The sequence below is a fragment of the Orycteropus afer genome, unplaced genomic scaffold, assembly GCF_000298275.1.
Source record: "Orycteropus afer afer isolate SDZICR_OR568_19922 unplaced genomic scaffold, OryAfe1.0 scaffold00044, whole genome shotgun sequence".
Classification (NCBI taxonomy): Eukaryota; Metazoa; Chordata; class Mammalia; order Tubulidentata; family Orycteropodidae; genus Orycteropus; species Orycteropus afer.
The window spans coordinates 15,749,807-15,765,733 of record NW_006921631.1 but is presented as its reverse complement, the minus strand read 5'-3'; the positions used below and the strand labels follow the sequence as shown (position 1 = coordinate 15,765,733).

Below are 15,927 nucleotides of genomic sequence, written 5' to 3'. Positions count from 1 at the left end.
TTTTCACGGGAGAACAAAACAACATAGCCCCATCTCTTCTGCTAGTCAGATGCTCTTTGATAAGAATTTATCCTGTTTTGCTTCATCAGTTCCTATTCATTAAGTAATGAATGCTCATTGAACACTTAATTGTTACTAGACACTGTGCTATCACTGTAGAGCATTTAAGATGAATACAATACATTCCTTGCTCTCAAGGAATGTATTGTAGTGGAAAAAAGTGAGTTGTAAATCCAAAATTATAACACTGATAGGGACTGTAAAAGAGATATATAACATTACAAATAAAACTGCTACTATTGATGAAGGCTTTACCATTATAGCTGTTTTATATGCTATTTCATGTAATCTTTTCAACAAAACTGTGAGTTAGATGTTAATATTCTCTTTAACTTATGGCTGACACACTGACTTCACAGAGGAAGAAGCAGAAGATATCAAGGAAGGTTTTTCAGAGGAACAGCCCTTGAGTTGATTATAGAAGGATGAGTAAGATAGAGGGTGGGAGAAAGACAGGGCAGTGTGGCATTTCACGTGGCGGTGAGTATGAATATGAAGGCATAGGAAGTGTGAGAGAACTGTTGTTGGAATGCAGAGTAGGTTTGGGAGATGAATGATGGCAGGATTCAGATCACGAAAGAACTTGAGGGCCATGTGTAAAGAATTTGGTCTTTATGCTGTAGAAGACAGAAATGTGATCAGACAAGCATTTCAGGAAGATAATTCTGTAACTGTTTGCTCAAGGAATTAGGAGAGCATTACTAGCACAGTGTTTCTCAAATGTAAGTTATGTACCCCTTTTAAAAGAAGAAATTCTCTTCCAGCACTGAGTTATTAATGTGTTTATTAAGTACATGTAAACATAAAACTAAGTTGTAGAAAAATCTTACACTTTTAGCTCTACAACTATAAAATAATTGTGTAAATTAAGTATAAATAAAATTACAAAGCCAATAAAATTAAAATAAATATTGATTTATGTAATGGATTATATTTTTCTGAAATAGGCAATACTAACAAGTGAAGAGGGAGCTCTGGTGGTGCATGGTTAATGCATTTGGCTGCTAACCAAAAGATCAGTGGTTTGAAGCCACCAGCTGCTTCCAGGGAGAAAGATAAGGCAGTCTGCTTCTGTAAAGATTTGTAGTCTTGGAAACCCTATGGGGCAGTTCTGTTTTCTCATGAAAGGTCTTGTGAGTTGAAATTGACTTGATGGCAGTGGGTATTTTTTTTTTTTTTTTTTTTACCAAATGCAGGTGACACTGACTTTCATGATATGGTTACTTTAAATTATTTATTAAACATTTCTGTGCTATTGAGTAGTATGTGATAACTTAATTCTCCAGTTTTTTCTGTTTCAACTACTAAGAAGCCTTTGTTCTGTCTGATTTAACAATTGTTTGGGAAAGGGATAATCTTACCTAATAGGCTCCTCTCTATTCAATTACAGTATTGGTAGTTGGTGTAATCATAATCATGACAAATCTAATTGGTGGCCCCAAATTGAATTATGTTATAATATGATCTATAATGTGCTTACATCAATTATTTTTTATTATCAAAATACTTACAAATAATTATTAGGAGCTCTAGTGGTATAGTGGATAAGGCATTTGGCCAGTAACCAGAAGGTCAGCAGTTCAAACCCACCAGCCTCTCTGTGGGAGAAAGGTGAGGTGATCTACTTCCATAAATATTTACACTTGGAAATCCTGTGGGGGTCACTATGAGTCAGAATCGATTTCATGGCAGTGGAATTTTTATATGAATCACTATATAGAATTGATGGACTCTAATTTGAGAAATACTAAACTAGAGGATACATTGTTCAACAAGTAAAAGGAATTTTGTAAATGTGGAAGCCATCATAGTTTAAGATGGAACATCATTGGCCAAAGCATCTTAAAACATTAAAAAAATCTAGAACCCAGAAATCAGTAGATTTTTTTTTGTTGTTGTTAAAACCAATGATCTTAAAGAACCTTGAGTATAGACATCATTGTTTTGAAGATTTACTAATCATGTGAATTGTAAGATTAAATAATATGAACTTGATAAATAAATAGAAGGAGTTCCTGGGTATTGCAAATGGTTGATGTGCTCCACTGCTAACCAAAAAGTTGGAGGTTCGAGTCCACCCAGAGTGCCCCAGAAGAAGGATCTGGGGATCTCCGTCCAAAACATCAGCCATTGAAAACCCTATGGAGCACAGTTCTACTCTGACACACTTAGGATCAACATGAGTTGGAGTATACTCTAGAGCAGCTGGTACTGGTATTGCCAGAAAAGATTTTGCTCAGAAGTCTTCTTTCCAGATAGCCAATAAACTTTGTGCTTACTTCATCTATGACCTCTGTGATACAATCTAACTATTGATCATCTTAGAAATTCAAGAAAGCTCTTTAGAAAATTACTTATATTCAACTCTGTAGTACAATTAGTCATTATGGCTAAATAACAAGATAGTGAATAAGAACATTACATCTTGGTTTATTTGTTTAAAAATAATTCATTTCAAAGGGCCAGGGGAGATTTTGGACTGCCAGTATAGACACCTCCATCAATAACAGCTAACATTTACTGAGCAGTTATTTATTTACTGTGTTCAAGCCACTATGCTAAAACTCTAATTTATTAAGTAATTTAATTCTCAGAACCACCTTTACAATATGATCATTATTATAGTGCTCATTTTATAGATGAAGAAAATGAAGAACAGAGAGATTAATTAACTTACCAAGGGCCACCCAAGTAGTAAGTGGCAAAGCTAGGATTTGAATGTGGCAGGCTAACTCCATAGGCTTAACCATGTTGTTGTGTTGCCATTCCTCTTTACTTAAAGGCGTGCACATGCCAGATTTGGAGACTGAGTTCTGGAGATGTTAAATTAGCAATTACATTTTGACAAAGTAACACTGCACTGAGTAGCTCTGCATTTCTTATTTCTGTATCTTTACTTATAGCAGTTTAGGAAAAAGGATGAAGGAAGGGAAAGTGATATATTTATCAATTTTAGAAATTGGCACTGAGCTACTCAGTAACTACAGTGTAAAACAAAGACTGTAGTGTAAATATGATAAAGAATAAAACATTTTTCTGATACTTACAAGGAAATATTTATAAGTGGTAAATGAAGTCATTTGGGCTAGGTAACTTAAAATCCATTCCAACCTGGAGATGAGAATTTTATAAATACAACAGATAAATATTACCAGCACCAGAGTCTCAAGATTGCCTAGAATTTAGCCTGTGGATTATATTTTTCCTAACTCTTCTGGACAGAAACTTGTGAAAACTCTATATTGAAGCAATAAATACCAATCTCTAGCTCAAGCGTTACAATTTATGTCCAATAGTTGACATAACAACAGTTGCTTAGAATAGTTCTATAGTGGAACTCACACATAGGAGCACAGAATCCCTTCTTTGTGGGGCCTAATTTCAGAGTTGGGAGATAATCAATCACTTCATAAATCTCTAGATAACTCCTAATCTGTAGATAACTCATAAAAGAGTAGTGTGTCGCTTATTAGCATCAGAATCCTGCTGGACTGTGGCAAAAGGAGAAACTGACCTGAACCAGACCAGACCTGAACCAGACCAGACCTGAACCAGACTACAGAGCTGTCCCTGGCCTTCTTCCACTTGTTGGTGCTCGGTATAATTTCATGGGTTAGATCAAGGCATGCAAATGCGAACATGAGAAACAAACAAAAAAACCCACTGATTGTTCATGGTTGATGGGGGAAGCAAAATTAGGAGCTATTATTTTTCTGTCAACTGCAACTCTGACTAATAAGGACAGAAAACATTATGAATAAATAAAACCGTTATTATCAGACCAGGAAATAGAACTGCTGAGGTCCCCAAGGATTTTATATTTTATCATCGGACAACTAAACAAATTAATTTCATACAAATGACTACATTAAATTAGTGTCATTATGTAAGTGAAAAGAAACTTCCCCTTTTCTTTAAAAGAGCAACTAGAAAGATTTACTCTTTGAAAATAGAATAACCATTTGTTAAACAATATATACCATTGAAGACTTTTTAAACTATAATTCTACAAAAGGACATTTCTATAGTAGTTCTAAAGTAATAAAGAAAATGGAGAAAATTGTGGACCTGTTTCAAGATTTTATTTTCCTTTTCTGTTTGACAGTTCTAAATTCCCCAAACTTGAATGTAAATTTGTCTGTATGAAAAATACTGTCTAATTCATCTCTTGAGGCTTGATTTAAATATAAATAGAAATTCTTTTCCTGCAGACAAAAATTATATATATTTGAATTCTTCCTTGTCTCATCTCTCCCTATCTAAACCTGTCACTGAGTACTGTTTTTACTTCCTAAAACTCTCTTGACATTTCTTTCCATCCTCATCACCACTACTTTAAATGAGGCATACTTTCTTATTTGGATGAAGGCATTAGTCTCTCTTCCATGAATCTCTTCTTCAGATTCACCATTTAGATCATCCCTTTGTGTGTGTTTTTCCCCTGCTTCATTTCCTTCATGTTTTTATTAAATCCAGCTTTAAGCAGGGAAAACAAGGCCCATGAATTTATTTCTCTTGTGTCATTTCCTGCTACTTTCCCTTAACACCTTAAAATCCAACTTACCTAATCCAAAAACCTAATAGTTGCCTAAATACTTCCTTTTCCCCCACATACACATACGTGTATACTCCACATTCACCCCATCCCTCCTACACTTGTGAAAATATAATTCCCTTCATGGAATCCTTCTTTGTTACATTCCTATGAGATTTGAGCGCAGGAACCATCTTTGAATTTCCAGCTCCTAATTGGGGAAAATAAAAATGCTAACAACTCAGTCAATAAATAATATCATGATAAGTGGTAACAGATTGAAGTTGTCAAGGATTTCATTTTACTTCGATCCATAATTAACGTTTATGGAAGCAGCAGTTAAGAAAGCAAGTGATGACATATTGCATTAGGCAAATGTGCTGCAAAAGATTTCTTTGAAGTGCTAGTAAGCGAAGATGTCACTCTGAAGACTAAAGTGCCAAGCCATAGTATTTTCAGTAGCCTCTTATGCATGTGAGAGCTGGACATTGAATAAGGAAGAGCACAGCAGTACTGATGCATATTAATTGTGTTGGTGAAGAATATTGAATGTACCATGGACTGCTAGAAGAATGAACAAATCTGTCTTGGAGGGACTACAACTGGAATGCTCCTTAAAAGCATCTGGCCAGACTTCATCTCTCATACTTTGTCATGTTGTCAGAAGGGACCAGTCCCTGGAGAAGGGTATCATGCTTGGTAAAGTGGAGGGTCAGTGAAAAAGGGGAAGACCCTCAAGTGAGATAGATTGATACAGTGGCTGAGATGGGCTCAGGCCTGATGGCGATTATGAAGATGGTGCAGGACTGGGCAGTGTTTTGTTCTCTTGTGCGTGGGGTCACTATGAGTCAGAACCAACTGACAGTACTAACAACAATTGGGGCTAAATATAGTTGACTTTTACACAACTTAAATTGCTAGTGTGTAGTATAGTTATCTAAATCTGATACATGTGTAGTTGAAACTATGATTCACTGTCCAGATCTTTCTTCAGGAATTGCCTTGTCTTCAATATAGAACAACGCTGAAGGGCCATTCCCAGTTCCCCCTTTGGTCACCTGAGACCTTTCTTGAGATTTCATTGCAGTCCACCTTCTCTCTCTGCTCTGTCCTTTCCCTTCCACAGGTGCTTTCAGGTATACTCATTAGTAGACTTTCTGTAAGCAATCTCTCAGAGTCTGCTTACTGGTAAACCCAACATGCTTGTCTTGCTGATGATTCCTTCGCCTTAGTTCTAAATTATGTGAAGTTATAGTTGCTGAAATTTTAGTTATTCATGATCATTTCACCAGACATGTATTGACCACCAGTTCCATGCCAGGCATTGTGCTAGATGCAGTAGAAACTAATTAATACTTGGTCCTGTCCTGAAGGAGTTTACAGTCTAAGTGAAGTGACAGTTACACACAAAACTATAATAACAGTTCTTTAGAATAATTCTTTTTGAAATAAACTTTAATAGTTTCAATATAAAAAGTTAAATGCATGATGTGCAAAGAACAAAAAGCATTGCTGGAGAAGGATAATAAATACAAACAAGCAGACTTAAATTTTAGAAGGCTACAGAATTTGACTTTATGATTCTGGAAACCTTTCAGGAAAAGATAGTTTCTATACTTTATATCTTGGAAGAATTTAAAATTTACAAAAAAGTTACAACAATAATACTGGACTCCCATATACCCTGTATGCAGAGTGATCAATTTTTAACATTTCCCCATATACTTTTAACATTCTGTTTATACATATTTATTTCTCAACCATCTGAGAATAGGTTAAATACATCATGCCCCTTTATCCCTTAATGCTGTAATGTGTATTTCCTAAAAATAAGAATATTCTCTTATGTAACTACAATAGTTAACCAAATTCAGGAAATTTGACCATGATACTTTATAGCCCATATTCAAATTTGTTAATTGTCTGAAAAGGATGAGTTTTAAGACAAGGCATGTAACTTAACATTTGTATTTTAAACTAAAAGTTTTCTGAAGCAGCCATGAGTCATCTCAAAAGTCTGGTAACGTGATTAAAATATTACAGTGACGTGAACTACTGCCCCTGTCTAAGCATGTATTAGGCCCAAGTTCCCTGTACAGCCGTGACTGAGGGTCTCTCCAGATGTGAGTCTTGCTCTGGAGAGCCATTTTTGTGGGGTGCCTTTCAAAAGAGAGAGGGTGTTCTGGATAAAGGGATTGTGGATTTCCTTGAAATCCTATGTAAAGTACACCAATCTGTCATTGCTTGATTCTCACAATAAAGTTTTTCGATTAAGTTCCTTGCAGTTGCTTTTCTTGCTCTGGCTTCCTGCTAGCCAGGCCAGTAGGTAGCAGCGGGGTGGCTCCACGAGTAGACCAGGGTCAGGTCTCTATCGAGATGTTGCCCTTGATCTTCTAGCACTCAAGGACCTTTCAGCTTCCGCACAAAGCCTCGGCTGGTCCTGGGAGGGCGTCGCCTATGGAGGTCCGCAGTGCACCTGGCTCCCTCGCCCGCCGCGTGCGCAGCGGAGCCTCTGGGAGGTCATTTCCTGCATGGCAGGGCGTGGTCTGTTGGGAGTTGGCGGAAGTGGCAAAGGCACAAGCCTGGCTTGCCAAGAAGATCCCAGGTCGTGTCTGCCCCAACTCTCGACACCACTGGAAGTGATGGCTTCCCCGCTGAAGGTAGAGCAGGACGTTCAGGGGAAAGTTGATTCGTTTAGGGCCCGTATAGCCCAGGAGGCCGAGGATTTGGTGTCCACTTTCTTCCCTCAGAAACTATCGGAGCTGGATACCTGGGTCCTGGAGCTCCGCCTGCAAGACCTCTCCAGGATCCGGTCGGTACCGGCTCCAGAGCCCCTTGCTACTCCAGACACGGTGTGGGGTGGGCCCAATCGCGATCTTCAGCCTCTGCAGACCCACCCCTCACCCAAGGTACCAGCACTGCCCGGCGGCGAAGGACAGCTTCTGAGGAGCAACCAGCATCTGGTGGAGCTGATTGAGCAGGTAAAGCCTGAGATAGAACTGCTGAGAGAGAAATGCAACACGGTGCGGATGTGGGTGCAGCTTCTCATCCCGAAGGTGGAGGATGGCAACAACTTCGGCGTGTCTATCCAGGAAGACACAGTGGACCAGCTGTGGACGGTGGAGAGCACAGCGGCCTCCTATCTGCGTCGCTTCTCCACCTATTACAACACCCGGGCCACATTGGTATCCAAGATCGTCAAGTATCCCCAGGTGGAAGATTATCGCCGCACTGTAGCCGAGGTCGATGAAAATGAGTACTTGAGTGTGCGCCAGATTCTGTTGCATGTTCGGAATCAGTATGCTACCTTGCATGATGTAATCCTCAAAAACATCGAGAAGATTAAAACCCCTCGAAGCACCGATACTGACAACCTATACTGAGAACTTTTCTCCATCCATCTTGACATCAGGAGTTGGCCAGGCTGTTTAGGCAGCTAGATGACTGGTTATTAATGACTCTACAGATGATGAAATGACTGGAAATGTGTGTTACTGTTTAGTTTGAATTGCATACGTCCTATCCGGATACTGAATCCTCATTTGGTTTAATTTTGATTTACTCTTTCTTTGGAGAAGAAAATGGGGACAAACCATCAGGTAGAAGGTAGTAAGGTTGGCCACAGAGAAATGACTGCCATTTTAAAAAGCAGCTTTATAGAGGAATGTTGGCCAAGGTTTCTTTATTATGGCATTGGTGACATTGAATGGCTTCAGGTGTTATATTAAAAAAAGAAAACAACCAAAAAACCCTAAAGTTTTAAAGAAAGTTTAATGAAACTTTTCCTAAGGTTCTGCTCTGTTATTTTGTTCAAATCTCAGAACTGGTTCTTTTTCACCACCATTTGTTTTTGCAAAGAAAGGCATGTAAATGGGTGTGTTCAGATCATTTTTTTGCCTCAAATGTAGCAGATTGAAATAAAACTTGGTTATAACATTTTATGATGGCCTAAGTTTGCTTATCTGAACTTTAACTTTCAGATTATAGTTTCCTTTTTCTTCACTTGTACCTATGGCCTTGATATTTTTCAACTCTGATGTGTAAGAAGAACAAACGTAATGAAGAGTAATAGATCTTAATTGTTCTAAGGAAGTACACATCCACGCTTCTTTTGGAATGAGTAAGAATCTGAAAACAACTTCCTTGCATAACCACCTACCATTGCAGCATCTTCGAATTTCTCTTTACACACAGTTTAGTATATCTTCTTTTTAAAAAAAAACAACAAACTTGTGATTTGGGTGAAAGTTTATAAAGTAAATTGGTTTTCTGTTTAACAGTGCATACACATTTTGTTTCATGACACTGATTATAATCTTCGCAATGTAACAGTACCCTTCCTATTTCTTCCTTATGGTTACCATTTTGTCCTTCTTTCCTGTCCATTCCTGTCTTCTGAGCTGGGCAATACTCAAATACTGGGCAAATACTGCTCTTTTGATCTCTTATGTTTTTTTGTTCTAAAGAGTATGTGCTTCCTTGGTATAGTTGTTCACTGTCTATTGTTTGGCTGAAAGTTGAGCCATGGGAGTTCAGTTCCACACTTGAAGTGTGGCTAAGGGCTGTAGTCTCAGGAATTGCACCAGTGACTCTCAAACCAGTAAGCTTGGTCTTTTTTATTGTTTTGAATTCTGTCCCACATTTTTCTCCTACTCTATTCAGGATCTCCTATTGTAATCCCTTTCAGGGTGGTTGGCAGTAGTGGCAGGCACCATCTAGTTCTTCTGGTCTTAGGGTTGTGGAGGCTGAGGTTCATGTGGTCCACTAGTCTCTTGGACTAAATGTTTTGTTCTTCTTGATTTTCTTCACTTTTCTTTGCTCCAGATGAGTAAAGACTAATTATTGCATCTTAAGTGTCTGCTCACAAGCTTTTAAGATCCCAGTTGCTAATCACCAAAGTAGGATGTAGAACGTTGTCTTATGGAACTATGTTATGCTAATTGACCTTAATGTCTTCTGTAACCATGGTCCTGAGCTTGCAAGCCCAGCAACTCACTCCCTCAAGGCATTTGGTTATGGTTTAAGAAGTTTTCATAACTTTACTCTCTGTGAACTCTACTATATACATGGACATTTTCACAGCACATACAAGTATGTATGTAGAAATACCATCTGCGAAACTTATACATGGTTCTAGGTATAGTCTCATTCACCTACCAATAGTTGATCACTGATTCTCAGTGGTTTGGCAGTTATGTAATGCTTAGTTATCCTCTATTTTGTGATATCATGTGGTCATCCTCCATTTTCACATGATGCCAATTTTCACATATTGGCCTGGTCTTTGGAATCTAACCCTGTGCATAAGTGAAGAGGGGTTATATAAAGTATGACCTTAACCATTTGATATATTTTATAGTTATGGGTGCATGCAACAAATTATTTTTCAAATTAGTTTTCTGTGGTGAAATTACCAGGAATTAAATTTATTTTTTGTGAGAGATGAGAATTCTATTTCACACTGAAATTTCTTTTCCATGTAGTACAGGACACTCTGAAACTAGGTAAACATTTAAGAGTAGAGTCTGTTGTTGTTATGTGCTGTCGAGTCGGACCCGACTCATAGCGACCCCTCCTTGCGTTTCCGAGGTGGTGTCACTACAGAAGTGGATTGCCCAACCTTCTTTCCGAGAAGTGGCTGGTGGGTTTGAACTGCCAGCCTTCTGGTTAGCAGTCAAGTGCCTTAGGCACTATGCTACAAGAGCTCCTAGAGTAGAGTCTAGTATCTGTTATTAAAACTTAAAATCCCACTTTTCTCCATTGTCTTTATAGGAATAGAATAAAATAACTGTTTGTTTTAAGAAGATTACCTTCAGATCTTGCTATAAATAGGGTTATAACATGATTACTCAAAAAACTCACTGCCATCGAGTAGATTCCTACTCATAGCGACCCCTCCTTGGGTTTCCGAGGCAGTGTCTCTATGGAAGTAGATTGCCCAGTCTTCCGAGGAGTGTCTGGTGGGTTAGTTTTGTTTAATTGATGCTTCTCCTCCTCTCTCCCCCCAGTTTCCCCATTTAGTGAGTGAAATCACTTTTGAATGAGACTTTTTCTTTAGGAGTTTCTCTTGAACAATGTGTTTTGGCTGCTAAGTGAAAACCAGGATGAATCTTTACAGACTTCACTCTAAAAGCTTCTGTAAGAACATTTCCTACTTAACAGCAAAAATTGTTTAAGAGGTAAAACAGATTTTGGGGGGGTGGGGGAGGAGCATAGTTTTTTAAGTATACCATAGTACTAGTGGACTGTTTTGTTTGCTAAGACAGTAAACCAAAAAAAAAAAAAAAACAAAACAAAACCACTGCTGTGGAGTCGACTCGACTCATAGTGACCCCTCCTTAGGTTTCTGAGGCAGTATCTCAGAAATAGATTGCCCAGTCTTCCTTCCGAGGAGTGCCTGGTGGGTTTGAACCGCCAGCCTTCTGGTTAGCAGTCAAATTACCTTAGACATTACACCACCACAGCTCCCTTCTAAGACTGTCAGAACTCACTGCTGTCAAGTCAGATCCAACTCATAGTGACCCCTCCTTGGGTTTCCAAGGCAATATCACTAAGTAGATTACCCAATCTTCCTTCCAAGGAGTAGCTGTGGGTTTGAACTGGCAGCCTTCATGTTAGCAGTCAAATGCCTTAGGCACTATGCCACCAGAGCTCCCTTCTAAGACAGTAGTGAGGTCATTTAAGTTTTTCTTGAGCTGGTGTCTAGCATTTCTTTTGCTTTTTCATTTCTCTTACCTATTTCACCTGAAGGAGTAGGAAGACTGTATTTCTTTATGGATAAGGTGAATTAATTTGTTTTAATCACCTTTGTTTTTTTAATTTTGTTTATACTTATATCTAGACCATGTTATACTTAGGCTTGTCCTTACTAAAATAGGTAAGAGTATTTGTCTGTTCTAACTTATATGTTGTTGTTATGTGCCATCGAGTCGGACTCTTCTCATAGAGACCCCTCCTTGGGTTTCCGAAGCAGTATCATTACGGAATTAGATTGCCCCATCTTCCTTTTGAGGAATAGCTGGTGGGTTTGAACTGCCAGCCTTCTGGTTAGCAGTCAAGTGCCTTAGCCACTATGTTACTAGAGCTCCCATTCTAACTTATTTATATTTTTAAAGTGATTTAGTTGAAACTATCTTCAAAGTAAAGTCCAGAAAAATTGTATCCAAGTTTATTTTGTTCTGAAACTACTAAAAAGGCTGCCTTTTGAATCTGACCTAAAAAAAAAAAAAATACTGCCCAATAGAAAGCATTTCACAATTCTCCTCAAGAGTTCTCTTATTTCCCTTTTAAGGTGTTGCATCTGATTTGGAAGATTGCTGGAAACCCTACATCAGTTCATACCATTTGACAGACATTTAATTACACACAAGTATGTAATGGACAATGTAAAGAAGTCCACATAAACCATCATTAATCATCTGAAGTTTAAAACATCAGTCCCCTACATAATATAACCATCACCTTTTGCTTTTTTCCTTTTGCTGTTAAACTTGGCAAATCCTGTGCTAGATTGGAATAAATTATCTCCAATACCCATACATGCCTTTTACTAAGAAATACATGTATATCCTTTGTAGTAAAGATTTTTGGCATTTGTATTTTTCTCCCTCTTCTGAGACTGTATCAAAATAAATTGGAACTAGGATGCTTTCATAAAGTCCCTTCTTTCTGTAAAAGTTAATCCCTTTGTGATTTTCCCCTTTCTTGCAAATGGTTGGAAAAGCTTTTATAATAATACCTACTTTAGAAACTGGCATCAAATACAGTATTCATTGTATGTCATTTTGTCTATTATTAGCGCTAGAGACGTTAAGTCTCGTTTTCATCTGAATGTGTGAATGTATGTGCTCATGTTGCATTTCTAGGAGATAATTTTAAAAACTCATTCTGGAATTAAACATGTATTCATTTGTATTTCATGAAAGTCACTAACTAAAATTTGATTAGAAACTTATATTAGTAAGTCTGGTTTTCAGTACTGATTAAATACCTTTCTTACACCACATTTAAATGATGTTAAAAAGGCTTAATTTTAGAATACTTAACTTTTGAGCTTAGACGTTTTCAGAAATTACTGAGTTTTTAGCTTATAAGGTCATCTTTAGTTGTTAGAGACAACATTTTTCTGCAGTTGCTAGAAGGCTTACATATTTCTATAGAATTCATATCAAGTGGTCTCAGTCATTAATAGAAAACTATGTGATCAATTTAAAATGTTTCTTTAAATATTAAAAGGACTGTCTCAACACTCAAATTTGAAAAAAAAGAGATATCACTCGTAATCCACTAATAGAATAAAATTATTAAAATGTATATATGTTTCATTATAATTACAACATAATATATGCAAACTTATTTTTTTTTTAATTGTGATTTGGTTGAAAGTTTATAGAACAAATTGGTTTTCCATTCAGCAGTCTATGCACATTCTATTTTGTTAAATTTACTGCAGTCCTCACACTGTAACAGCGTTCTTCCCACTTCTTCCCTGCACCTACCCCTTCCCTTCATCCTTCTTTCCCATTACCTCCCACCTTCCTAGCTCTATCTCTGAGCAAATGCTGTCTTGAACATATGCGTACTTTTTGTAGAGGATAAGCTTTTATATTTAAATCAGTTCTACTAATATTATAATTCCATTTGACTTATATCTCCAAATTCAGATAGCAAATAGCTAAACCTCTTACATCCTGCATTCCAACAGTTCTCAAAGCTTTTCTTCCTGAGAATGATGTTGTCTGGGAAAGGCATTTTCACTAGAGTGAGGAAAATAGAGATCAGATAGCCAAGAGGATATGTGCTTATATCTGTAGGAATGTCTAGATACTTAAATTACTCAGCTTTTCATTTGGGACTCCATAATAACTTTAGCAATACATCTGTGATTATTTTATTGTTTAGTGCTTACCCAAAAAATCATGTTAATTATAAAATATGTATAAGAATACAATTATATTCTTATACTAATTTTATGAATTGTTCCTGCTGGCATGATTTGGTTTGAGTAGGAGAGAATCCTCCTTCCTCTTTTTGCATTTAAATATTTCTAGAAGATACTATTATTCATTGATACCAGACTTTTTTTTTAACGTACCTTTTTGAAAAAAACCAAAGATTCAGTCAGTTATAGAAACAGCTGACCACCCCATTCTCTGCATTAGAAAACAATACTGCCAACACATGAGTGTCTTTCTACTTGGAATTGAAATTATCTATGGGCAGAAGGATTTATATGTGTGTGTATGTGTTTCATGATTTTTTTCATCAATAAAAATGGGTGCTCCATGTTAGAAGAGTATATGTTTGTATGTGTTTGCTTTAGTTTGATGAAGGAGCTCTGGTGGTGCAGTTAAAGCATTCCACACAAAAGATTTGTGGTTTGAACCCACCAGCTGCTCCACAGGAGAAAGATGAGGCAGTCTGTTTCTGTAAAGATTTACAGCCTTGGAAATTCTATAGGGCAGTTCCACTCTGTCCTATATAAAAGGTCGCTATGAGTCAGAATCGACTTGATGGCAGTGGGTTGGTTTGGTTTATTTTGAAGAGCCTTCAGTTTCTTAAATATCAGTGGGCAGAATTTTATTAGTGAAGCTGTGGTAGTTAAGGTTATGTGTCACCTTGGCTGAGCCTGGTTTTGAGTGGCTGGGCAGCTGGCTGTAGTGTTCCCCACGATGAGACTGGTAATCAACTCCATGGTGGAATCTACTGTGAACAGCTGAGTAGCTGCCTTAGGGATGTGGTCTGCTCCCAGTATATAAAGAGAAGTTTAGGAATTGTCTGCAGCTTTTGGCATGCTTGAATCCTGCACATAGCCAAATTGTCTCTGGATCTTGGGATTCTTAATGGACTTGAATCAGTGGCCTACCATGTGGTTTGGTAATATTGGGACTGTGCCTTTTTCCTTGTTGACCTTGGGTTTGTCAGCCTCAGCAGCCAGCAGCTACCTGAGTAAAGAAAGCCTCCAGCTTCAGTGAGCCAGGAGCAAGAAGCAGAGCTGAAGCCCAGGGCCAAGGGGCTTGTCCCTAAAGCCTGACACTTTGAACTAGGACTTCTAGCGTCCAAAACTATAATAGAATACATCCCTGTTGTTAAAGCCACCCATTTGTAGTATTTTCTGTTAGAGCAGCACAAAGTAACCAAAACAGAAGCTTAGTGGTTAGTCACCCAAATTTAAAATATTTCAGTAGTAAATTGGATTTAGTGAATTTTCTCATGTAGAGAATGTCAAATGTTATTATTACTTATTGGTGAAAATCTAGCAGGAGCTGATGAAAGGAAATTGAATCTAGAATTAAGAGAATTAGGTTACTTTCCCAATTTGGCCATTTAATTTAGCGTTGTCACTAATCCTTTACAAAGTTGTACAGTAGTGCATTGGAAATAACATTTGCTTCAAATTACTTTGCTCTCAAAGTGTAAAGCATTTTGAAATTCTTGAATAAATACATCATTTCCAATTTAGATTGTGAGATTTAGAGATGTACTTTTGAATCCCTTATTTTATAGATGAAGAAATTTAAACCCAGAGACTTGCATAATATTACACAATTTGCTTGTAACAAACTAGAAGCCAAACATCTTCCATTTCGGGCTAGTGCTTTTTTCCACCAATCAGTAAATTATGTTAAAAGAGAATTCTAGAAATATGCAAACAAGTAGAATTCAACAAGTTAACATCACATCCCCTCAAAGTGGTATGTTATTTTATTCTATGAAATTTAAGAGAAGATAAAATGTTTCTAAACCAGAATAAGCTGTAATATTTTACTTAAAGATTATGTAAAGAAGAAGCATAGTCTCTATATGCTAAATAAAACTTTATTTTGTTTATAAAAAAATGTCCCTTCAACAACTAATAAAAAGCCCAGGAGCTTCCATACCTCCAGTTCTATATTTGTCTGAGGAGTAGTTGTATACCATCAGCAGTGCCATTTGTTGTGGATGATGGTGCTATTGGAACATTTGGAGAGATGTGGTACAAGCATTTATTTCACTTTTGAATATATGGGTTTAAGGAATGCTCTCCTGACCAGCCCCTCCCACACCCCAACCTCCACCACCAAAGAACTACTACTAATGGCTGCTGTTCCTAATAACCTATAAAATAAAGGGAGAAAACAGGTGCTGTAGTTGTCTCGGGGAGGAAGCCTGAATGGATAATTTCCCAAAAGGAGTTGATCCTCTAGAGCTTTTATCCCCTAGAGCTGTTGAATATAGCAGCCACTAGGCATGAAATGTTCTCGGAAGGAAGGTTGGGCAATCCTACTTCCGTAGTGATACTGCCTCAGAAACCCAAGGAGGGGTCGCTATGAGTCGGGGCCGACTCGATGGCA

General features: G+C 37.6%; 2 protein-coding genes across 2 annotated transcripts in view; both read left to right on the top strand.

The window, feature by feature from the left end:
• Positions 1-15,927, top strand: part of ATF6 (activating transcription factor 6) — a 370,257-nt gene that overhangs the window by 230,626 nt on the left and 123,704 nt on the right. The gene's annotated exons all lie outside the window — the stretch shown is intronic.
• On the top strand, positions 7,237-7,977 carry LOC103194377 (proteasome activator complex subunit 3-like). The gene has a single exon (XM_042780533.1). It carries the CDS (start codon positions 7,237-7,239, stop codon positions 7,975-7,977), a length of 741 nt encoding a protein of 246 aa, XP_042636467.1.